The 24,351-nt window shown below is 43.6% G+C and overlaps 1 protein-coding gene across 1 annotated transcript in view; it reads left to right on the plus strand.

The window, feature by feature from the left end:
- Nucleotides 1-24,351, plus strand: part of MYO7B (myosin VIIB) — a gene marked incomplete at both ends in the record, with an annotated part of 48,064 nt that overhangs the window by 15,069 nt on the left and 8,644 nt on the right. The window contains 25 exons of the mRNA XM_082003908.1: nt 659-796; nt 1,768-1,920; nt 2,453-2,551; nt 3,108-3,202; nt 4,795-4,879; nt 5,929-6,147; nt 6,775-6,882; nt 7,460-7,636; nt 8,365-8,574; nt 9,485-9,652; nt 9,928-10,008; nt 10,584-10,711; nt 12,262-12,388; nt 13,756-13,875; nt 14,810-14,983; nt 15,954-16,181; nt 16,624-16,791; nt 17,386-17,503; nt 17,596-17,722; nt 18,490-18,659; nt 19,197-19,378; nt 20,242-20,369; nt 20,915-21,072; nt 21,541-21,703; nt 23,636-23,791. Coding sequence (XP_081860034.1) covers nt 659-796; nt 1,768-1,920; nt 2,453-2,551; nt 3,108-3,202; nt 4,795-4,879; nt 5,929-6,147; nt 6,775-6,882; nt 7,460-7,636; nt 8,365-8,574; nt 9,485-9,652; nt 9,928-10,008; nt 10,584-10,711; nt 12,262-12,388; nt 13,756-13,875; nt 14,810-14,983; nt 15,954-16,181; nt 16,624-16,791; nt 17,386-17,503; nt 17,596-17,722; nt 18,490-18,659; nt 19,197-19,378; nt 20,242-20,369; nt 20,915-21,072; nt 21,541-21,703; nt 23,636-23,791 — 3,680 coding nt within the window. The remainder of the gene's footprint in view (nt 1-658; nt 797-1,767; nt 1,921-2,452; nt 2,552-3,107; nt 3,203-4,794; nt 4,880-5,928; nt 6,148-6,774; nt 6,883-7,459; nt 7,637-8,364; nt 8,575-9,484; nt 9,653-9,927; nt 10,009-10,583; nt 10,712-12,261; nt 12,389-13,755; nt 13,876-14,809; nt 14,984-15,953; nt 16,182-16,623; nt 16,792-17,385; nt 17,504-17,595; nt 17,723-18,489; nt 18,660-19,196; nt 19,379-20,241; nt 20,370-20,914; nt 21,073-21,540; nt 21,704-23,635; nt 23,792-24,351) is intronic.

Below are 24,351 nucleotides of genomic sequence, written 5' to 3' on the forward strand. Positions count from 1 at the left end.
GGGAATTTGGGAACTAACTGCAGCCAAGTGCAGCCCCTTTGGGGTTACACTACTGCAACTGGGAGCAAAATTCAACCCAGCAGCAGTGAGACATAAAGCACTTTATATGCAGCTCTTACCTTATCCTCCAGTAAAAGTTTGCCTTTTCACTGCTTACTGTAGTATTAATGAGGAAGGTGATCAGTCATCCTCATCTCAAAGAAATGAGCTGTTCTGGATCTTCAGCATTCCTTCTTAGCTATGAGATGGCAGCAAAACATCTGGCCTGGAGGTTATTATTGCTTTGGGAGCGGCTGTTTCTCACCAAGCTTTCACACACCCATGAATAATAGCTTGGCACCAAGGCCCTACACTAAACACAGCCTTGGTTGGAAGAGACAGGCCTATGTGGGCTCCTGTGGGTAGAATTTGTTCTGCCACAGCCACCCCCCACTGCTAGAACTTAGTGCCCAAGTAGGTGACAGAGCTCAGTAGACTTTCTTTGCAAGAGTAACTCCAAATTAATACGATACAGGTGGCAGATTTAGCTCCCATTATAATAAATACTTTTTTCTGGCAGTTGTGTGATATTGTTACATGGAACAAAAATACAAAGATTTATTAATTGGCCCTCTGACAGTGAATGATGTAGCAGTCAGCATGTGCTTACTCTCCCCAGGGCTTGGATACGACTAAACGGCTCTCTACTCTGGGAGGACAGTTCAAGCAATCCCTGGAAAAACTAATGAAAATCCTTGAGCAGTGCCAGCCATACTTCATCCGCTGCATCAAACCAAATGACTACAAGAAACCACTGGTAATGTTTTAACAATATGAGGTCTTGTCTTCAGTAAAATTTTTAATGAGAAAAAGCTGTCAGTTGTTGTGTAGTGTTTTATATCTGTACTTCAGCCAAGAAGAGCTGGAGTACAGGCTATTACTAGAATAAAAACGGTGGTAGGATATAGCCTTGTTAATTTACAAAAACATCTCTAAAAGCATCATAGAGTAATAGGTGGTAAAAAAGCACATAGGTGTATTCCTGAGAGGAGTTGTAAAAGCATTCGCTGTAAAGATAAGGACAAAATTGGAGGCTTTCTAGCCCCTCAACAAGGGGACAAACAAAAAACATTAGGATCCAACAATTATCATACTATGAAATAGCCTGAGAGAGAATAGGAGAGCTGTTGGTGTTTGAGAGGGGTGATGTGGCTTAATTTGACACTACAGGAGAAGAGGAGCAAGTTTGTCCTTAAGACACTTGGCTGGAACTCAGATCATCATGACTCACTTCTACATTAAAACCTCGTATTGGTGTTGGTCAAATGACTTAATAATTTTTAAAGTACTGCATGTTGCTTAGCGAGCCTATTTTTAATCTGCATTACAAGAAACTAGCAGCACTCATGCTATGTTTTGCATGGCTATGCCCAAAGGCCCAAGTTGCTACTGCAGTTATTTGCACCTGAAAAATTATATGAACAATTTATTGTTCATCTGAAATTGCAGTTGTAGAATTGAAAACGGTTGCTAAAGCCAGACTGAAGTTAATGGACTGTTTCCACTGTCAGTAAACACAAATTTGAAGACACTTTTGGGGGACTTGTTTATGCCTGCAATGAATTAATTTAGGGCACTGAAGAAATAGGAAATGCAATAAAAAAAAAAGCATAGTAGGCCACTTTGCAGGCACTCTGAGGTTGGAGGTTAATAGATATGTTCTGAGGAATGCTGCATGTGTAACTTCTGTCAATGCTAAGTCTCCTCCTTCTCTGCTTTCCCTTTCAGTTGTTCAACCGGGAGCTGTGTATCAAACAGCTGCGATATTCAGGGATGATGGAAACCATTCAGATCAGGAAAGCTGGCTACCCAATTCGCTACAGCTTTGAGGAGTTCTTTGACAGATACAGAGTTCTCCTGCCGTGGTCTCTTCGAGAACAGGTGTGTTAGCACAAACCTGGTTCAAGGCTAATCTAACTTTTCCTTATGAAGCTTTAGTCTTTCCCACAGCAGAAAGTTCTTGGATTATTGCTGGCACAGTTGAGAGAGCTGTCACCAGAGTAACTGTCATCGCAGTAACTGTGGCTAACTACTTACATACTCACTTGGACCTTCGTTGAAATAGTAGAGGTGCTTTTAGATCCTGCTATCCTTGACCTGCTCCACACAGACATCCCAGGCAGGGTGTCATCCCCATTGCCCTTCAATGTTTCTTTTCTGTAATCACACACTTCTGAGGTCTCTAACATCCTCCTTGCACTTGAAGTCTGGAATGCTTGGCTGGGCACTCATACTCCTCCTTTTTTTGACCATTTGAGCTGAACCATTTTCATTCATTATACTGTCAGCCCAGAGGTCTGTAAGACCTCATCTGTTTCTGTTCTTCGCCCTTTGAAATGCAGGGCAATAGATCCTTACATAGTGTGCTGTGTTTCCAACCAAGCCCTAACATGATGCTGCTTTTGCACATCAGCTGAAGAATGATGCTCGACAGAGCTGTATCAGCATCTCTGAAGCAGTGCTGGGCAAGGATGAAAGCTGGCAAGCTGGAAAGACCAAGATTTTCCTTAAAGTAAGTAGAAAGGACAGTTTATTGTCTCTCCTCCTGAAAAACTGAGTGCTTCACAGTATAGCTTGACCTGCTTCTGCAAGAGTGGTGACCCAGAAGGACTGGGTTGTCTAATAAACTCTCTCTTGAATCTGAGGCTGGAGCTTTGTTCCTGAAGGCCAAATAATTTAACGAACACAGCTGGGTGTAGGAGAGGCTGATCCTGTTCCTGTGCTCCAGTGTTGCAGCTAAAACAGCACAGTGCAATGCATTGGTCTCTGCTAAAGCCTTGAGCATAAAAAAGAAGTGGATACCAGCCCACTGTTGCAGGGGACTTCCTTGTTCGTGGCATTCCCCCAGGTAAAAACAGTCTTATTGCAAGCAGATTTTCTGCTTGTTTATGGCGACGGCCAGACATGGTGTGGTCAGGCGGTATGCACACTTCCTACTGCAGTTCCACAAATGCATTTTAAATGCACTGCATCATGCTGATTTTGGGCCTCTCTCAGACCAGGTGTCCCATTTCCAGAAGTTGTGGAGGTGTCTGTTCAGCTGGCATATCGACACTTTCTTTTAACAGGATCATCATGATACAGTATTGGAGCTGCAACGCCAAAATATACTCACAGATAAGGTTGTTCTTATCCAGAAGGTGATGAGAGGATTGAAAGACAGGTCAGTGATCTTACAGAAGGGAATTTGCTGTGGTTTGAAGCAGTAATTTTTGTGATGCAGTTCAACACACTCTGTGAAGCGTTTTCAAGTATGAAATGTATCAATCCATACCTTCCACTAGCCCTAAATTTAGCACTCATCATGTAACAGCGCACAGTGCATCTGTGTAAATTTTGCACAAAGATTTGTTCTGGTTCGATTTCTTTATTTTCATGATGCTTTTCAAAATGCAGCGCTGTGGCACATGCAGCTTGTATGAAAAGTAAGGGCTGGAAGGAAGATTTGCACTTAATATTTACAGTAAACAATAGGTATCTAGAAAGCAGGAAATCCCTGTGGAATCTGTGTCCTTCTCAGGGCTACAAGGACTCTCTTATTTAGGATGCTTCGTTGATAGAAGACATAGAAGAGAATCAGATAGAAACTAACTAGTCCTTCTCTTTGCCAAAGATGCACAATTCTTGCATTTTGTTTTGTTTAGTTTGAAATATCGTCAGAAGTGAAATTTAGCCACTGTCAAGTAAATGTTTGTCCTCATTAAATGCTTTACATCATGGTTTGTACTTATTAATCTTGTATCCCCCAACCAGAACCATGATATAGGACTGAATCCTGGTTTGGTTTAGAAATATTCCTGATGGTAGAGAAGCAAGAACTATAAAACATGACACAAATGCCCAAAAACTTCCCCCTTTCTTCAAACTCTGCCTGCTATCTAACAGAGTAGCACATCTCCCTAAAAGCCTCACCTTGCTTTTATTTTTAAACAGTCAGAGCTATGTGCCACTTCTGACAGCCACAGCGTGACAGCTTTTACCATGGGAGGTTCATCTTTCTCAGATGGGCTCCCAGTCCTGGCAGTTAGAACACTGGGGAGCAAGTGGCCGTCAGATGGGGGTGTTAATTTATCCAGGCTTGGTGCAAGGGCTTTTTCAGTTCTTACAGAGCTTTCCTACCACAGCAGTGAATTTGGTCTGCAGTTGCTATGAGTATTTTTGCATCATTATGGGCAAAGTTAGATCAGATGTATCAAGGTGGATTAGCAATACTTTATCTCATCCTTCCTACTAGCAAATGGATATAGCAAAGCAAATAGGAAAACACTTTGTGAGCTCAACTGATTCATGGTGCTGCTATACTTGCAGGATGAGCTGAGCCTAGGTGAAATTTCCTAAGGCTATTATTGACAGAAAAGGTCAGGCAAAACAGCCTATTCTGGCCTTTCAATCAGCATGGAGATCATCTAAGCAGACGAAATGCTTCGAGCGAGGACAATTTTGAAGCATGTACTACAAAAGTATCTGACCACACTAATCTTTCTGCTGCAACATAATACTTTTTTCAAGCTACTCAGAAGCAGAAAGAACAGCCCTCGCTGAGCTTCAAACTTGCCCTGGCAAGGCGTCAACTAATAATTGAGCTAGTTAGTTGAACAATAGCTTTCCTGGCTCTAGTGTTCCTAGACAGCAGATAAGGCTGAAATCAGACTGTAGATATCTCATAAAAGGAAAAAAATGCCACCTTATTCTTTACTATTATCATAAGAAGCAGCAGAAATAACCTACTGTTTGTCACCTCACCTGTCTGCTTAGGAAGCAGTTTCTGAAACAGAGGAAGTCTGCTGTAACCATTCAATCAGCCTGGCGAGGCTACTGCTGCCGGAAGGATTTCAGAATGGTAAGAGGCGGGTATATACAAAAATATATATCTTTATATATATACATATATATACACACACACACATATATCTATATTTCTGTGTTAGTGTTTATATACTATCCCCTGCCAGACTGAGTAGAATATTAGGAATGAAGATGTTCACAACTGAAGGGAGGAGAGGCAAGATGGCAGGGTGTAAAGCTCAAGGAGGGCTGTTGGACCTCTGAGGGCTTGCTGAACCTCTGACGTTTCTGCTTTCTGGTGAAACAGTAACCCAACTAACCTCTGGCAGGCCTGGCTCCAGTCGCCTGACATATGAGTGACACCACCCTTCTTCTAATCAGGAGTCCAAGGCTAGCATTTCTGCATCACCACCATGCTATGAGTAAAGTGTCTTCTACAACTGTTATAGGAAAACTGGGAATCTGTAGAAAATTACCAGAAAAATCATTATATCAATCTTACATTATTAAAAATATTGTCTGATCTTCTATAGATGATGGGTTTTCTGGGTGAGGAAAGCTACATCATATTGAGGGCACTCACATATTGTGTATTCGTTTGGCAGGGATTATTATTAATATATACCATACATGCCATTTGCAAGGGGCAGGAGGAGAAACTGCCAGTTTCAGTCAGAAACATTTTCTATTCTGCATCAGTGATACAATTCCTGTCTGAAGAGCCACGCTGTTGCCCTGCTCTCAGCCCCATCCTCCTCTGCTGCTTGTCTTGGGATTGTCATACCCATCTCTCCAAAGATGTATGGGGTTTTTTTCTATTCACTTGGTTTCATTTCTGCTCTCTTCCTTCCCTTCTCATAATCCCAGGCTATCATTGCTACTTCTGGAGCCAATCCCTACAACAGGTCCCCAAAAGAACTCTATATAATCTAATTTTAAAAGCCTATTACTGGCAGAAAATAAAGCACAACAGACAGTATCGCATTAGCCCTTTCCAGTGTCTTTATCCAGTTACTGAGTTTTGTTACCTTCTACTCATCCCAACTTACTCCCAGTCTCAATGGTTTTCAATCATAATCACTTCTTTTTTCTCCACCTCCCCAGATTATGCTGGGTTTTGGGCGCCTGCAGGCCCTCTACCGGAGCCGCCAGCTTGCTAAACAGTATGAAGCAACCCGGGCTCATATCATCAGGCTTCAAGCCATGTGCCGTGGTTATCTAATGCGTCAAAAGATAGCAGAGCAGCAAAAAGCTGTATGTGTTATACAGGCATATGCAAGGGGCATGTTTGCTCGCCGAACCTACCAGAGGATGAAGAGGGAGGTATGTTCCTAGATACCTTGCGAACATGTTGTTTCTATGAAGTTCTGATAGAGGTTTAACAACCAGCAAGTGTTGAATGTGGATATTTAATTTGGAATATTTTAATTTGAGCTCGTCAAGTATGAAAGCAGGGTTTCAAGCAGGCGATACTGTTTACGTCTGCTTTCTGTATTTATTATCATGGATCAAAACTTCACTGACAGAGCTGAACTGTTTTTGACAGAAGGGAGGAAAAAAGATAAGATGTGCATGTGTATCAGTCACTCCTGCAAGGGAAGATCAATTTCTACAGCAAGCCCTGATAATGTCACTTAGGGATCTGTTCAAAAGGGAATCCTAATGCAGTGTGTCTTGGTATGCGCTGCCAGAGAAAATCCTGTACTTACTGCCTTGGCAGTCCACAGCACATGGGAGGCCTTTCTATGATTTTTTTTTTCTGTATTAATGCTGTACAAACAAGATGAAGCCAGCTTGCAGATTTCTGCCTGTGGCCTGTTCCCTAAAATGCCAAATCTAGAACTGAGTCCACGTTGGGATAAAGTCCCAGGTGTGGATGGCTTGTTAATGGCAGAAGGGGCTGGTTCAGCATTTGTGGAAACAGTCGCAGAATGGTTGTGGTGTTCACAGAACAAGTGCAAGCTGGAAGCCAGGAATATCCGCTTGGAAGAAGAGAAACGTTTCATCCAAGTCCTTGGACCAGTGAAAGCAAGGGAAGAAGCTGCCAGATTAGAAAAGGTAAGTATGTTGGCGCTATATTCCTTGGCTGACAAGATGGCTTGCCCAGCTCACACCTGCAGACTTGTTCAAAGATCTGAGCACTGCTAAATTTTAATAAAAAGCAGACATAGTTGTAAACCTATTTGTAACGACACTTTAGAAATGGGACAAGGCAAACACGTGCACATTTCTGTTGGCCGTACGAGCTGGCGCTTCAGCTAAACACGCACAATGCTATTACAGCCCCCCGACACAAAACATTTTTGAATTTTAAATAATGTGGGTTTCTCTGCGGTTAGGAATTCTGTGGTTTTCCTCTATTATCTCTTGTTGATAAAGGTCTGGAAAAATTGCACATCATTACCAATAGGCCAACAGTCTATAAGGACAGCTGTAAGAGCAAGGCCCTGCTGCTGATGTGCTAGGTCTTTGTGGCTGCTTAGCACAAGCAACATTTAACTTCACATTCCAACACCGCACTAGCAGAGCTGGACCTCACTGTCATAACACCTTTGTAATAGTGTTTCATTCTCACACCCATTCATTCTAGCAGAATGGTGTTCCAGTCATGCCTAACCAGCTTCTATGTTTAAAGGAACACCTGGCTACTCTGGAGAGAGAAGAGGCAGAAGCAAGACAAAAGAGGAATGCTCTTGCCAATAAACCAACAAATCATGATGTTATCAGTGACCAAGAAATGGTGGACAAAATTTTTGGGTTTTTACCTTCTATGATCGGAGGCCAAGAAGGACAGGCTCCTCTGGGTTTTGAGGTACAGAGCTGCAGACTGGTAATGGGTCATGTTCATCCCTCATGTAAGTCCATTGACTTTGTTGGAATTCCATCAATGGTCAATTCTGTTCAATGAATTTCTGTACAGTGAAAGAATCACACAAATTAGTCATCCAGATGGACACTTCAGAATCTGCTTTCAGAGGTCAGTTCCCAAAAGTTTTTAGTCCCATGCAGTTTGGGGACATGTGTCTTCAAAAGCTACTGCACATTTGTTTCTTTGGCGCCGCAGACCCTCACCAAATAGTGCCATTCTCTGCATTTTGGCACCAACCATATGTTCTGCTGACAATGCTCGCAGCAATTTTCCAGCTGAAACAAGGTGGAAGTTTATGACCCAGTTATCCCATGTTCTTAAAAGCAAAATTTGAGATATACTGGCCCTGACAGCTGTGGAGGATGGAGTCGAGTAGGAAGAGGCAGGCAGAGTAGAATGGTCTGGGTTAGTGCAGGATGTGAGCAATGAGATAGCACCTGCTGAAAACCAAGACAGGAAGGCCATATGGAATAGATGCATCTCAGAAGGACAAGCTCTGAGTCCCAATGATCTGTTGCTAACAGCTGAAAATGGCTTTGGGGTTAGCTGGAAAGCCAAATTCTGGAGGACCTATTGGCCAAGAAAAAAAAAAAAGATAAAAAAAAGAACATAAAATAAGAATATCAGAGTACAGGGAAAGAAAATACGCTTCTTCTTCATGTTCTGCACAGGACTTGGAATCAAAGCCTAACAAACTGGATGAGGTGGACCTGGACATGGTTCCCATGAGTGTGGAGCTAGAAGAGGAAGCAGATGGCTTGGAAGAGTACACCTTCCCAAAGTTTGCAGCTACGTATTTCCAGGGGTCGTCTACACATACACACATCCGGAGACAGCTGCGGCACCCACTACTCTACCATGATGACAAGGACAATGTCCTGGTATCTTGCTCCTTGTTACTCTTGAACCTGCTCCCTCCACAGCCCTGCCTTCTACTGCTCCCCTCATCCTTGGGTCCCTCCACCTCTGGCATAGCCCTGGGAACCAGAGACTTTAGAGCCAAGCAGGTAGTCCTAAGCACTTGTATGAAAGTAGTAGTTCCCATCAGCATTTTTTGGCACTCTGCAGGCAGGCACTTCACGCACATACCTGCCCAGCACAAAATCTCTGGTCACCTTTAGTCTGCATAAAGAGGGAATTCTGAGACTTGTTTTGACTTCTCCAGATATCCTTTGGGGGCAAAAATGGGCCGGAGAGAAGAAGCATCAGAGCTCACCCATCTCTCTGCTCTTGTTAGGGTTGCTGGTCTGTGAGTTAGGACAGAAGCGGGAGGCCCAGGCCTCCAATTTTCATGTTGAACCACAGGGGGATTGAGGAGGGGAGGGTTTTTTTAATGCTAAGCAGCCTTGCAGAATGGAGGATCCCATGCTGCAAAAACTTGGCTATTGCTTGGCTTTCTAGTTCTGGGTGTGAGGGCTCCTGGAAGAGTTCACTCCACGGCTTATCTGCCCAGGTGGGTAAACGCAGAGTGTCGTTCAGCCAAGGTTTCTCTGCCTCACCCCAGCCACAGCGCACCTGCAAGGTGCCAATAAAGGAAATGGTGAGGGCTCAGCAATCACAAAGCAAATCTGTCCTTCCCACTAGAGCTGCACCCTCTTCCTTTAGCATGAGAGTGTTGTGAATGTTGCTTTCACGTTGTCTGACATGAAAGTAAACTCCTGGTGTAAAAGGCGAGAATTTTAACAGCTTGGACTGGGTAAAGGAAGAAAATGATCTCATCTAAACAGGAAGAAATAGCATGAGGCCATTGGTTCTCTTGGCAGTTTCTGACAGGGCTTTCTGCTACTACAGGCTTCTCTAGTCGTGTGGGTTATCATCCTGAGGTTCATGGGGGACCTGCCAGAGCCAGCAATGTTTGCCAAGAATGCCACCACCAAGAGCAGCTCCATGATGACACAGATATATGACACACTTGGAAGGAAAAACCAGGTCCAGTTCAGGAATGACAGCCCAAATATGGTGAGAGGAGCAGGACGTGTTGTATTTTCATTTGCTTTCCTTGGTTTCTGTGCTGTTCTGGCAAAAATGAGAAAAGCAAAGGAACCCTTTCATGCTACTGTACTTGAAATGCCAGAAGTGCAAAAGGGCCCCTGTCAGTCCTGGAGGACACTGCAGCTCCTTCTGGCAGGAAGGGACAAAACAAAAACATCTCCATTTGAGCATCTTTTCTTCCTTAATGAATCACTCTTGCTGTGCATTAAACTAATTTCCTGTAATGGTAATGTGTGTTGTAGAGAGAAAGCAGAAAGGATAACAAGATTTCCAAGGGGATCTCTTCCCTGAAGCTAAAGCGGTCATCCAAGTTGACAGGGAAGGTAAGAGGTGGAAATAAACTGCTTTCCCTAAGCCTTTTTGCCTGGAACCCTGTCTTCATCTTCTGACAGATGTTATGTGACAGCAACCTCCCAGCTGGGAACTTGCTCCACTGCCAAGCCAGTGCAGCTCTGCATGTGGGATACCTGGTGCACTGTTCTGCTTTTAGAACGATCCCCATGTGCACTGTTGTCATTCATTCTTCAGCAGATTCACTTCATCCCTTCCTGCTGAAGAGTGACCCCTGAACACAGGGAACAATTTATTATTGAGAATTGTTGGTATTACAGAACAGTTTGCCCAAAGCCCTGAGCAGACTGAGAACCACCAAGTGCTTAGGGCTGTACAGGACAGTACAAGAAAGTTCTCCTAGCCAGTAATAGTGCTGTAAAACTGCATTTTATGAGTTAGCTTGAGAGAGGGGGAAATATGGTCTGTTCCTAACTGCTCCTGCACTGAGCAGAAAGAGTTTTACCCAGAAAGATAGAGAAGGAATGTCTCTCATTTCTGGGGGAGCTGCCTGGAAACAGAAGGAAGGTTTCTAGAATATTCTGCGGTTCTGCTTGGTTTCTTTCAGGTGACAGACCAGCTGAGAAGTGGAGAAGAGGCTTGCCAGGAGGACAGCTCAATCTCTGAGAGACCTATGTCCAACCTAGAAAAAGTGCACTTTATTATTGGCAATGCAATTCTGCGCCCTGCCATCAGGTAAGAAATTTGTACCTCCTTCCTAGGACCAGGCACCCATTACATCAAGGAAATCCAGCATTCCCTTTCCACAGTCCCAGGCATTTTCCAAGTGCTGGAGATGTGTCACATTTATCTCTGGGGATTCCTGACTGAAAGCCCAAGCTAGTCATATAGAACCGAGATTGTAGGCCACACACCTCTTCGAAGGATGGTTCACCTTTATCAGAGGGGACAGGAATGACTCCCTTACGGCCTTTTCTGGTATCTTCTTCTTGTAGTTTAGGTCAGCTGCCTCCATGTATGGCTTTCTGAATACCCCACAGATATGCAATGGGGCAGAGTTCAGGGCTGTACCCCAGTAACACCTGAAGGTGGAACACAGCCCTAGTATAAGGGAGAAGAAACAGTCAGAAGAGACAGTAAGAAGTATGGAGTTAATGTACACTAGGTGTATGAGAGGTGTTCATAACCTCAATTTCCCAATAGCCTGTTTCTGAGCCCTCAAGCAATGTCCCCAGATCAGACAGTTGAAGGCCTGGCTTGCTGAGTATATCACCCACTAGAAGAAGAAATCCTGCTTACAAGTGGTGTGAGGCTGGACCTTAGGCCAAGCATGGTGTGAGGATGAGACAGAAGTAGTGTTGGTTCTGACCTGACCCTGTGCATTCTCTCCTCCCTTTTAGCCCATTTTAGCTTATGCAACACTTCTCTGTAACAAAGCCCGTAGGCACAGGCCCTGCCTTGACCTCAGTCATGGGCTGCATTCCTTGAAGCAGATCCTCAGCTGGCAAAAATTGCCTTTAATCAACGTATTGTAACAGCCACACGCTAAGTATTGACTCCCTCAGACTGTGCTATCACCACATGTCCTGTCTGGGAACAAAAACCTCATCCACATTGTGTCCTCCCACATCAGACTTGCCAAATGTGTGTTCCAAGAGTCCAGAAGATTTAAGATTATTTTTAAATAGCAGTTTTGTTTGCATGCAGATTTTTGCATCTTTTTCCCTTATGTTCTTGCTGCAGGCAACTTGCATTTTCAGAAGCTTACTCTGTATCACCCTTTCCTCCATTCACGTCCAAAGACTCACTCCAAGTTTACTAAAATATAAAATTAAGCAGGGTGACCCCCTATCCTTATCCCAAAATCCACTTATGAGCAGACAGACAAGAGCCATGAGACACAAGCCACATACTGTAGAGAGCTTAGAGCAAGTTTCACATGTGGAGCAACAGCAATGCCATTTCATAGCTGGATGACCAAGCAATTGTTATCCCTGCACAGTCCCCCTGCTTGTCACAAGAGGTCATCCAGCATGGGAATTGCACTTGAACTTCTTGAGTAACAAGAGGTGGCAAAAAGCACTAAGTATACCATGAGCCTTTTCCTGCCAAAGCCAACACCACAGTTATTTCCACGTTACAGGTGGTATCCTAGCTAATGTGGTTAAACCTCGCTCAGATCCACTTCGTCATACTGCAGCCATGCCAAGCTTGCAGTGGAAACGTAGCCAAAAACAGTTCAGACAGTGAATCATTATCTGTTGCTTTCACATGTTTTATTACAGAGATGAGATTTATTGCCAGATTTGCAAACAACTCACTGAAAACAGCAACAGGAGCAGCTATGCTCGAGGCTGGATCCTTCTGTCCCTTTGCCTTGGTTGCTTTCCTCCTTCGGACATATTTGTGAAGGTACACTACTAACCTTTCCTACAGCAGCTTAAATGCCTTAGCTGATCAGGTTTTTTGTGTATTTTGATACAAATAGCCACATAAACTCTTTGGCTGCCATAGCAGCTGGTGCTGTGATTTTAGCAGAAACTCATCTCCTATGCTTATGTGGGAATTTAGATAAATGATTGCTGTACACACATTTAATTCTTTTTCATTACATGCCATACGAGTCGGGTTCTGGTGTGATTACAGCCCTTATTTAGATCTGTAATCTGCAAAGAATCTGGCAAATTTTATCCTCTCCAGTTCTTCATTTCCAACATTTAAGAGCTGTCTGCAGTTACAATCCTAGTAATTAAATGTACTCAGGAGTCCAGTACAAAATAATTCCCCATATTTTACCAGTTCTTATCCTACATCTCCAAGCCCTACAAAATCCAATAGAGATTTGGGCTTTTTCGTAATTTTCTTAAATACGTTAATTTCCAAATTTAAATGGATGATAAATCCAGTTCATCATGGGAAAAAACAACCCAGCCAACAAAACCTGTAGCTCCAACTTGACATCAGCCTTCCTCCTAGGTCTTAGAGGCAAGCAGAACCCATAGATATCCCTGAATCTTCAGCCTTGCTTTATTGATACCCTAGCTCAAATAACTAATCTAATCATAAATTCTGCTAAGTAGCCACTACTTGGAACAAACCAGACGCAAGCCATAGACATGTATGGATACCAGTCTTAATCCAAAGTCTGTGAGCCATGCAAAATTCACAAAAGATCTGACTTCCACTAGTTCTTTTTTCCTAAATCCATACCCTCTCTCTAGGAATATTCTTAATTATTAAAATAACCAGGTGATTGACCCACGCTCGCACTAAATACAAGTATGTAAATACAAGTCCATGCTTATACCATGTCATTGAAGATAACAGTCATACAAATTCCAAAAGCTCATTTTATCCAACCCCTCTCTTCCAACATCCAATCTTAATTGTGGACTTCAACTATTGATATTGCCAGATAACTTAGTAAACCTAAAAATAACCATAATCAGCAGCCCTAACCTGCAATTATCCCTCTTCCCAGAACATTTGGTTCACCTACCTAATCATAAGAATAAAGTCTCCACTGTCTAATATTCATCATACTGTTAAACATAGCGAATAGACTGACACAAGCCTCCCTCTTTAGTCTAAAAACTTTGCAGAATGAGAGAAAACTTGGTGTCTCAAACCTCCTTTTCCAAAACAGTAATCCTTTTAACACTTTCTGGTGAACTGTAAACTAACTGATCACTCTAATCCAGTCTATGAGCTGCACAAGGTTTCTAGGGGTTTATGAGGATTAGTGTTTCCTAACTTTCTCTTGTGCTCTGCGCATATAGTACCTGTTGAATTTCATCCACCATGGACCCACAGGCTATGCACCGTATTGTGCTGAACGTCTGAGACGTACCTATGTCAATGGAGCACGGACCGAACCTCCGAGCTGGCTGGAACTTCAGGTAGCAACTCCCTTTTTGTTAATTTATATGGACCTGTGTAATTTTATGCTGGATTGTATTTACTAACTTGTGCTAATAGATCTTCCTAAATCCAGTAATGGAAATCAATTGCACAAGGGGATTGGATTAGATGACCTTAAAAGGTCCCTTCCAACCCTAACTATTCCGTGATTCTGTGACAAGGGGATTGAAGACCAGCTGCTTTGTTCTGGACAGCTTCTTAGATACACCTCTTCTGGCTATTCAGTTACCCTAAATGCAGTGGAGGATGCAAGTTAAAAGCTGCAACACATGATTTTGCAGGGAGACACCTCCATCCACTCAGAAGCTGCAGGCCAGAACCACCCCTGAAGGAAGCCCTTACCAGCATTTGCGAAAAGAACTGAACACAGCTTATGCTTTTAAAATGGAGGGAGGAAGTGCATACAATAGGGCTACATCGCTCTCCCCCTTCCTTTATATGTCACCCTAGTAATTAGAAGTCACACACACCCATGCATCCCCCCCTTAAAGTGAAGGCCTCACTTCAATTCCTTCCTAAATGTGAGTGAACCCATACCCTAACGCACACGTCCCTGGGCAAAACACTTCCTTCAGGCCATGTCTCCACTGATGCATGTAAGGCTGTACCTGAAAGTCATCAGGCCAAATACAGCTCACGAACAGTCTATCAGTCTACACTGTTATGTGATTATCAACTCCTCTGAGTTGTGGGGAGGAGGGAATTTGACTCCAGTGCTGCTCCAGGGAAGTAATTTATATTTAAGACTCACCATGCATTGAAGAAACTGTGTGCGCATTGGAGGTTCACTTAAAGATTGTTGACTAGGGTGTACAGTGTGCGGAGCTCTTAAATCTAAATGCCTTCTTCATTCTTCAAAGAAAAGTAAGGTTTGCCCATAATTTGTTTCTCTCATTTGACTCTGTCTTACAGGCAACAAAGCAGAAGAAACCCATTATGTTTAATGTCACCCTGATGAATGGCAAAAGCATCACTGTCCCTGCAGACTCTGCTTCCATTGCCAAAGAGATCTGTCAGTTCATAGCAGATAAAACCAAACTGAAGGATGTGTTTGGTTTTTCACTCTACATTGCTGTGTTTGATAAGGTAAAGTGTAGAAAAATAGAACGAAAGCTCCCTTCCCTCTCTTTGGAGTTGTGGCCATCCACCCAGCCTCACTGAAGACTCCCTCTGACTTCTGGAAGCATACCCGTCCCAGTCCTATGATGAGACCAAGTTAGTTCTGAATCCCAGCTGAATCTCAGGACCTGATAATCCTATTCTGCCTTTCTTGCTGGCTAGCCACTTACCTATTCCTGCGGCAGGCCCGTTTCCTTTGCCAGGTCACATAATTGACTAGTGTCCCTGCTCCCATGCATGGGCAGTGCAGAACTGTGGTCTCCCGCCATGTTCTGGGATCCCACCTGCTCGTTGTGCATGCAGCACTGCAGAACTGCTGGAGCAAGGTGAAACTAGCAGGTCTCACACGCTAGGGATCTCTGCTCAGAGACATATTTCCCACCTGCACTGCTGCAGGTAACTTTCTTGTTCCGTGTTACAGTGCTGCTGATGCAGCCCCTATCATGCGGCATTGAAAGCCAAAGTCCTTGCCAGGGCTGCTGCTGTTAGCCCACATGCTGGCATTTTAGCCTCTCCTCCCCTTTGCTTTTTTTTTTTTTTTTTACAGTAATGCTGTAAAACAGACATACACAGCAGGATAACATCTTGGCGCTCAGAGTTAGGCACCAATATCAAGGAAATTAATTCAGAGACGGAATTTTGGTTAAGGTTACAGTAACACTTGCATGTGCACTTAAGGGGATATACAGGGGACAAACAAAACACAAGGAGACAGAAGATTGCAAACCAGAGCTGCTTTGTGTTATCTTCCAACTTTTTCCCAATACTATCCCTGTGCATAAAAATACACACATTTACCAAAGTATAACTTGCACAACCATCTGCTTACCTTTTCAGAGTTTTTCTTGCTGTCAAGAGACCAGGAGCTTTGGGTTTGTTGTCCTTCACTCAGATCCAAAGCAGGAGTGCCAGGAAATGCAGTGTCCCTTTGTTCTAGGTCTGGTCACTGGGTGGGGGACGAGATCATGTCCTGGATGCCATCTCTCAGTGCGAACAGCTAGCAAAGGAGCGGCGCACACACGAACGTAATGCGCCCTGGCGACTCTACTTCCGGAAGGAAATCTTCACCCCCTGGCACAACTCCCAGGAGGATCCTATCAGCACTGATCTCATTTACCACCAAGTCATTCGTGGCATTCGGTTTGGAGAGTACCGTTGTGAGAAGGTGGGTCTCCTTATTCATCCTCCTAAAGAGACAAAACTATGTTAATATTTCCCACATTAAAAAGCAGGAAGATGAATGAAGTTTCTAGTGGCTGTGAACAACCCTTCTCTTATTAATGGACAGTTCTTGTCGAGATGATTGTGCCAGCTGTCACACTGGCAGCTGTAATTAATACTCTTTTTCCCCTGCAACTTTCCATTCATGTAGCAGCTGGAGTCATGTCCAAAGGGGCAGTTTAAGTCCTTTTAAAATAACTTTGCTAATAATCTCTTTGACGCTATGATTTTGTGAAGTTCATCTCTCCTTATGCTGGATGACTATCAAGAGTTACCCAGACAAAAATGGAGAAAACCCCATTCCTAAACTGGCTTCAAGGTTGAACACGGCTAGCTGGACTTTGTGACATCTTACTGGGCCTCTCTTGATGGATTAATTGTTTCAGGAGGAGGATTTGGTGGAGATAGGTGCAAAATATTGTTACATCCAGTTTGGAGATTCCATCCACAATGAACTTGTGCAGAAGATGCTCCATGACTGTATCCCAGTGAAACAGCTGAAGTCCAAGCCCCTGGAAAAGTGGGTGAGCCTTATAACCTACGCACATGCTAAGGTAAGAGGTTTGTCTGGCGCTGCTGGGTAACCACTCTCAAGCACCAGCTTCTGCTTCTTTCACCATTTCCTTTTATGAATAGCCCGCTGAGGGAAGAAGGAAGAACATCTCAGTAGGCACATCCCAAATAGTTAATTAAGACTGGGGGACTGAAGAATGTTTCCACTCATTCTTCCACATAGGGCTCAAAAGGGTGGCAGAACGAAAAAAGTATGTTTAAATCTCTGAACAGATTATCTTTTAAGGCTCTCTATCTTACATCTGACAGTTGCATCGGGATGGGCATGGGATGGAATGATCTGGATGGGTTACCCGAATTATTTCCATGGCACTCAAAATGTGTTAGACACTGAACAAACCAGGAAGTGGGGATTTGAAAGCATTTTGGGATCCACATGCCTGTGGGGAGCCTCAGCTGCATGTGGCTTGGGCCCCTGGAGGCTGTTTCTGATTTTACTTTCTCCAGGTACCCTTTACATTGGTGATAGCAGAGGGCTGTTGGGAACCTCTGGGATCAGGCTTGCTCATTATTGTTTGCAGATCATGCAAAACAGATTTTACTGAGAAAACCTTGGGTATCTTTTTATATTGCAGGCCCTATACACACAGGACCGTCTCTCCTGTCAGACTGTGAAGGAACAACTTGTAGACTTTGCTCGCTTTCAGTGGCCTTTGCTTTTTTCACGATTCTTTGAAGTCACTAAGTTTTCAGGTAATGCTTGGAGCCTGGGAGTAGAGGACAGATAGAAGATCAATAGGGGAGGACTTCATAGCATTGATAAGGAGTTTTTCCTGCATTTTCAGGTCCCAGCTTGCCCAAGAACCATTTTATCGTTGCTGTAAATTGGAAAGGTATCTGCTTCTTGGATGAGTCAGAAAAGCGGCTCCTTGAGCTGACCTTCCCAGAGATAACTGGCATCCACACCAACAGGTGAGTGCCCCAGAAAGCAGGGGCATTCTACCATCTGAAGAAGGCATCTCTGCCCATATTCAGAAAGCATCTTCCATGTAGGAGGGGTGTGTGCTTTCTTTGCCGTCCTCCTAGGTGATTTGATCCGAGCCTGGAAAAGTGGTTTAGCCTAGATCTAGAAACAGAAAGGGACAAGTTCTGAGCAGCCTGTAAAGGAAATACTGAAATGTCTGAATCTTCCCAGCTGGTGGAAGGAAAGGTGATCCTACTCAGTCAGAAAGGTATATGGAAGCACGGACATGAATCAAGACAAAAACAGCCCAAATAACTAACATAGTTAAGCCATCATCTGTTATGCATGCTGGGAGTTCGTATACTTCTCAGGTGTGATATCCTGAACAGGATAACTGAGGGAGAGAGGGTAACCATTGGCTTGCTCAGGGCATACATCCTTGCATCAGATCACTCAGAGAATAGGGTTTTACATACACAAAAAATACTTCTGTGAGGACTGTCACAGCTTTAATTAGTTGCCCAGTTACTCCAAGAGAAGGGTGCTTTTTTGTCTATAATGAAGCACTTTTGTACAAAACATGGTGGAGTCTAGAGTGAACTTGAGCCACTTCAGTCCTTCACACCTACCAACTCATGAGAAGGCAAATTAAGAACTACCAATACTCACTGTAAGGGAGCTGTCTGCAAGGGGGTGTAGGTGCCTTGGCTGTGACTGCAGATGGGTCTGTAAGTTTTTCAGAAGCTCTGTTAACAACCTGTTGAATAATACGTAGGGCAGTGAAATCATTTGGACAGAGTTGCACTCTTATCACTCTGCGTGCCGAGGAGTTTGTCCTGACGTCTGTAAACAGCGTTGTCATTGCTGAACTGGTGGTCATGTTCCTGGAAGGACTGAAGAAGAGATCACGATTCGCTGTGGCAATGCATGAGAAAAAGTCCCAAGGTAAGACCTATAACTTTGCTACAGGGTAGGGAAGAAATCTTGAGAGAACCCACAGCACTTGTTTAGATATTACAGTGTCCAACAACTCAGCCTGCTTATAGTAGAAAGTTGGAGCTGGACTCCCTGGAAATATTTTCCAGAAAAGTTTCACAGAGGTGGTAAACTGGAGAGTCTGTGGAATACAGTTGGCTGGAACAGACAAGAGGAGATTAGAATGTAAACATTAACTTCACCTCCTTTCGATTAGTGAGTTTCTTTCCATGCTTTGCTGCCAGTTCTAGACACAAATTCAGCATCCATTTGAATCAAATGGAGTTTTGCCATTGCCCTCAGTGGATCAAAATCAGGTTGTCAGAGGAAATTTAAGTGATTTCTCTGGAGTATTACTGGATAATTAGCCATATTTACACAAATCACTTTCTATTACTAATTGAATTCAGGCCTTCAAATTGCAATTCCTTGTCTTTCACATTGCAATCCTTTTGCATTTGCTTGGACTGTCAAGCCTGAACAGTACTCCCTTATTCTGTTTTCCAGAAGACCCTGCCATCCTGTCCTTCAGGAAGGGAGACCTGCTAATCTTCACCGAAGACAAAAGGCTGGATGCAAACTCTGGCTGGATCTGTGCCCAGAATGAAAGGACAGGCAAAACAGGGAATGTATTTTTGGAAGAGATCTACATCATTCCTTCTCTCACAAAACCCTCTAGTCAAGTGCTGGTAAGAAAAGCTGAGCACTCTCTTTGAAGAGACTGGAAGATCACAGAATCACAGAATCATTAAGGTTGGAAAAGACCTTTAAGATCATCAAGATAAATGATAATGAGAGTGTTAAATATGATTAAATTTATAACTGGATGTTAACTGTTCCTCCAAAGTCAGACAAGTTCTATACCTCCCATTCAAGCAAAGCATTCCATTCTGTTCTGTCTGAAAACAAAACTAAACCTAGCCCAACTCCAAGGAGTTGCAACTCTGCAGTTGCACAAAAGCAAAGACTTTAAAAAAAAACAGTCCATTCGCCATTAGAGATTTCAGTGCCTGGAATTGGTAGCAATTAATGGAAATCAGTATGCCATTGAATTTTCCTGCATTCACACTGGGCTTGATTGGTAATCATACATTATGTCTCCAGGGAAGCTCTAAGTGCAGTAGTTTACTTTAAAAGAATATGCTTTTTGAGGGAGTCAAAGTTTCCCATTGATCACTCTGCTAACAATTTTATCTTCAGTTTTGGAGTCTCAGTATATTGGATAATGTGCTGACAAGTAAAAAGCTGAAAAATTGAGGGAAAAATACACCAGTGATAAGCAGGTGCATTTTTAACAAGCTTTGTGCTTTGGATAATCACACACATTTTGATGGTCACTATTGTTGTGTCTATGGAAATTAATTCCTTGAGTTGACCACTCCCAAGTCTTTCTTGAGTCTCTGAAGATGCTGCTTAGGGGACAGAGGTCTCCTGCAGCACAGAGCACTCAAGCTTAGTATACATTATCTGCACATATATGCTGAGTAACACATGACCATATGTGCAGAGACCTGTGTTCATGTAACACCTCTACATGGCTGTGTCATTCCAGAGTTTGCTGATGATGTCTCCAGACCAGAGGAGGACAGCTTCACAGAACTCCTACATGGACAAAGCTGATGAAGAAGATCTCAGAGAGAAGCCTTACACGCTGGAGGAGTTCTCCTATGAACACTTCAGGTGAAGCTCTCTGCATAGTGTGCACCTTAGGAAAGTTCTAGTTGATCTTTAGTGATCCTTAAAGCCTAAGATGTAACAGCACCTCCCATTTCTGATTGGGATTTCTCTCCTTGTTCCCTGTAATGAAGTGTGACTTTGGACATGCAGAGATTCTGGCACATGGCCTGCTTGTGTCTTTTGTCTGCAGAAATGCAAAGGGAAGGGTAGAAGAAGCCTTCTTTCTTTTCTTTCCAGCAGGCCCTACTCTTATTTCTCACTCTTTCTTCAGCACTTATCAGCTAGCTAGGGTACACAATGTCTCAAGCCTTGGAAAGTAAGGGAAAAATTAGTCTTCTAAAACCTCTCTTCTTTTTGCAAGCTTTCTCCCTTCTGGATCTAAAAGAATATATATTTTCCTGTTCTTGTTGACTGTATAACCAAAAGAGATACAAGATCACTATCTTGGGAAAGAATGTGCCTAGCAACAAGTCTCCGTGATAATGACCTCCTACTTTCATAGCGATACTGATACTAATTTTGTATTGCCTGCACTTGTCTTCATTCAGGACTCCTGAGAAGGAATCCATTAGCAAAGCTGTTCTCCAGAAATCCCGCGGGCACAGTCAACTGTGGGCACACTCTAAGGAGCCTTTGAAACAGCCCTTGCTGAAGACAGCATGCACAGACCCTGATCTTCGGGACTTGGCTTGTCAGGCCTTCATTGATATCCTTTCACTCTTCTCTTTGGGACCTGAGAACACTCAGGGGAAGGAGGAGCTAGCTACCTCCACTAAACTCACCTCCACTGAGGTAACACCACATCCACATTACAGGGGATACGTTTACATCAAGGTGGGGCTATCAACTCTACACAGCTTAGCATTGTTTCCCTTGTCTACAGAGGAAAGGTTCCTATTCCCTCCCAACGCTCCATAACTCCTGATGGCTCACTTAAACTGAGAACGGGTCTTTAGGACTGCATATGCCCAGAGCAAGCAGCCAGTACCATACAAATCTCAGCCAAGCAGTGACTGCTGCACAGGGAAAGGGGGTAGGGGACAGGCAGGGAATATGTTCCAGACCCTCCCCCCAGTATTTGCCACTTAGACATCGGCAGAGTCACTAACACGTTAGGATCCAGGTGAGACTTCCCATTTACCGTCCAAAATTGGCCTGCTTTTGCCCTTAACAGCACATTCACCCATCATGAAATTCATGGGAGACTATCCCTCAAAACAGGCACACTCCTCTGTGGAAGTCACTGACCAGATATTTGTAGCAGCTATCCAGGAGGAGGTCCTGCGGGATGAGATTTACTGTCAGATTATGAAGCAACTGACTGATAACAGAAACAGGTACTCACCTGGGTGCAAACACCCTGCTTCTGCAGAGCCAGGGCTCAAGTGCAGGTTGTGAGCAGGAGTCCCTGCTACACCTGTGATGGGCTGGGGACAGAGGGGAAGGACGGCCAAATGTTAGAGTGAGACCTTCCCTTCCCCCTTTTTCCAGGCAGTGCTGTGGGGCTCACCTTTGCAGAGCACTCAGGACCACTGACTGGCAGTGACAGGCCACAGAGCAGGATCATGACTCCCTTGAGCTGCTGCTTTGCTCCCATCTGCATTTGTGCTCGTCTCTGTGCAGTATGGTGTGAGGCAGGCAAGGTGTTACTGAAGTCCTCTTACTCCCAAGGCAGTCTGTCGAGAAAATATGGTACTGCATAGAGTTCTTGCATGCTTTCAGTGACTGCACTGCCAGCCCTCCATTTGTTTTAAGTTTCCCTCCTATACGCATGTAGTTCACACTAGATCTTTTACTACCAGTGAATCCTTTTGAGTAGTTATATTAATTAGGTTACACAACTGGCTTGCAGAACAAATTGGTAACACAGGCCCCTGCCCATGCATAAGTCTCTGAAACAGGTTGGTGTTTGCTTCCCCACTCATAAAATTATAATTTGACCTACTTCCAGGGGAACTGCATTGCAAAAAAATTGCTTAAAATAATACTAATTATTAACAAAATGGTTTGTCTGTTTCTAGCCGCATTGTGTCACTGCAAAAGTTAGAGAAAGAGCTTCTATTTGTTTATTGTCTTTCTTACTGTTCCACAAATATTAAACTTAGTGGAACTTCTACCATGTGTATAACTATTGAATGGTAAATTTCCTTGCCTGTAGTAAATCTTATAGGCTATTTAACACATAGTCTGTAACCATAGTTCCAGTGCCATCCCTGATGTACTCTACCAATTTAGTCATGTGGGTCATGCACTATTTTGAGAGGGATCACTGATGTGGAAAAAACAATGCTTGAAAGGTGGCTATTTCCATACATTTTTATTAAAACAGCCAGAGCAACAAATCTTTCAACCTTCCCAGGCTACTGCCCCATGGACCATGTCATGCTCTCACAGAGACACAAACACTACTGACAGAGTATAAATGGGATTAAAATAGTGTATCTTCACCTGCAAAATTAGAAAAGTAAATGTGAATAAAGAAGCCAAGACCTCTTTATTCAGCAGTGCCCATTCAAAGGTAGACCTGTTGGCTTTCCCAATCACACTTCATACCACGTTCGTGTTTCAGAGAAAACCCTGGGACACAGCTGAAGTGTCTTCTGCTCCTGGCTTTAAAGGTAGAATGACTGACCACCTCCTGGCTGCAAAGCCTTTCCTACTGGTGAGAGTGATATTCCAGAAGAGCTTCAACTGGCAGATTTCACAGGTCCAGAAAGTGGCTTTCTGCCTGAAAATTGTACAAACTTGTTCTGGAGTTTTGAAGAACTGTAACTACCACCATTACACAAAACCATCTACCTGCTCATTTTTCAGAGCAGGAGCATGCGTAAGGGAAAGTCAGCTACAAGCACAATGCTTGTGCTGTGAGCAACGCCGGCTAGCACAGAGGGCAGGTGAATACAAACAGCTGATAAAGCGCAATCCAAATCCACGTGAGCTTGAACAGCAAATTGACAGTGGCTTTCCAAGAGGATGGCACCAGGGTCGCTGCTGCCAAGGTGACTGTTAAACTGGAGCTTACATTTATTCATGAGGTTTGCAACTGTCGTGAATATTTATCAGCCAGGATTTAGGATTGTCTTCACATATGGGCTGTGGTCATTGCACAGAAAATGGCTGCCAGATCCTGTGTGAAGTCTGTTGATTTGCAGCTCTCTGCTGAATGGCACAACATACTATGATGGGAGTGTGTTTCTCTTCCCTGTAGCTGGTGCATGGTCAAAGAATTATAATTCGCTGTAGCAGAACCGTTTGCTTTGTGTTCACAGGTACAGCGTAACTAAGGGCTGGCAGCTCCTTTGGCTCTGCACTGGTCTCTTCCCACCCAGCAAGTCACTGCTGAAACATGCCCAGAAGTTCATGGAGACACGTCCGAAAGAGACACTGGCCCTGGAGTGCAGCCGGAGGATTCAGACAGTGATGAGGTAAACAGTCTGACACACAGCTAGCTCAAAGTGTTAAAAAATGCAAAAAAGCACATGGGCTAAAATATTGAGACTCTCACTTTCCTTTCTCTCTTTATATCCTTTTTTTTTAAGTGAACACCATTTTTGTTTCTCTTGGACTTTGAACCACTAAGCAAGGTCTGTGTCATAGTTTCACTTTTTTCTTTCACAGAGTTAGCAACATTTTTAAAAGTTCAGCATCACACATCATTACTGGACTCCCAGAGCTGTCAAACACCCTAAAGGCATGCAGCTTGAAATGAAATTCTGCATTGTCACTGATGAGGTCCTCACCTTGCCTTCCTTTGGTGAGGCAACATATCCTTATCCCCTTTACATGTGCCCAAGGATTAGTCTTGAGTCTGTTGAATCTCAGTAGCACAGAGCTGCACACATGCAGCTAAAAATACCAGGTTACACTTATAATGGGGTGGCACCGCTGAAGTCACTGACATCTGCAGAGTGCTAATGTGGCTCTGTTGGTTTTCTGATGGTGAAGCAAAGCAGATCCATGCTAGGAAGACAGGATAAAAACAGTC

Source organism: Phaethon aethereus (assembly GCF_964289735.1).
Source record: "Phaethon aethereus genome assembly, chromosome: 9".
Classification (NCBI taxonomy): domain Eukaryota; kingdom Metazoa; phylum Chordata; class Aves; order Phaethontiformes; family Phaethontidae; genus Phaethon; species Phaethon aethereus.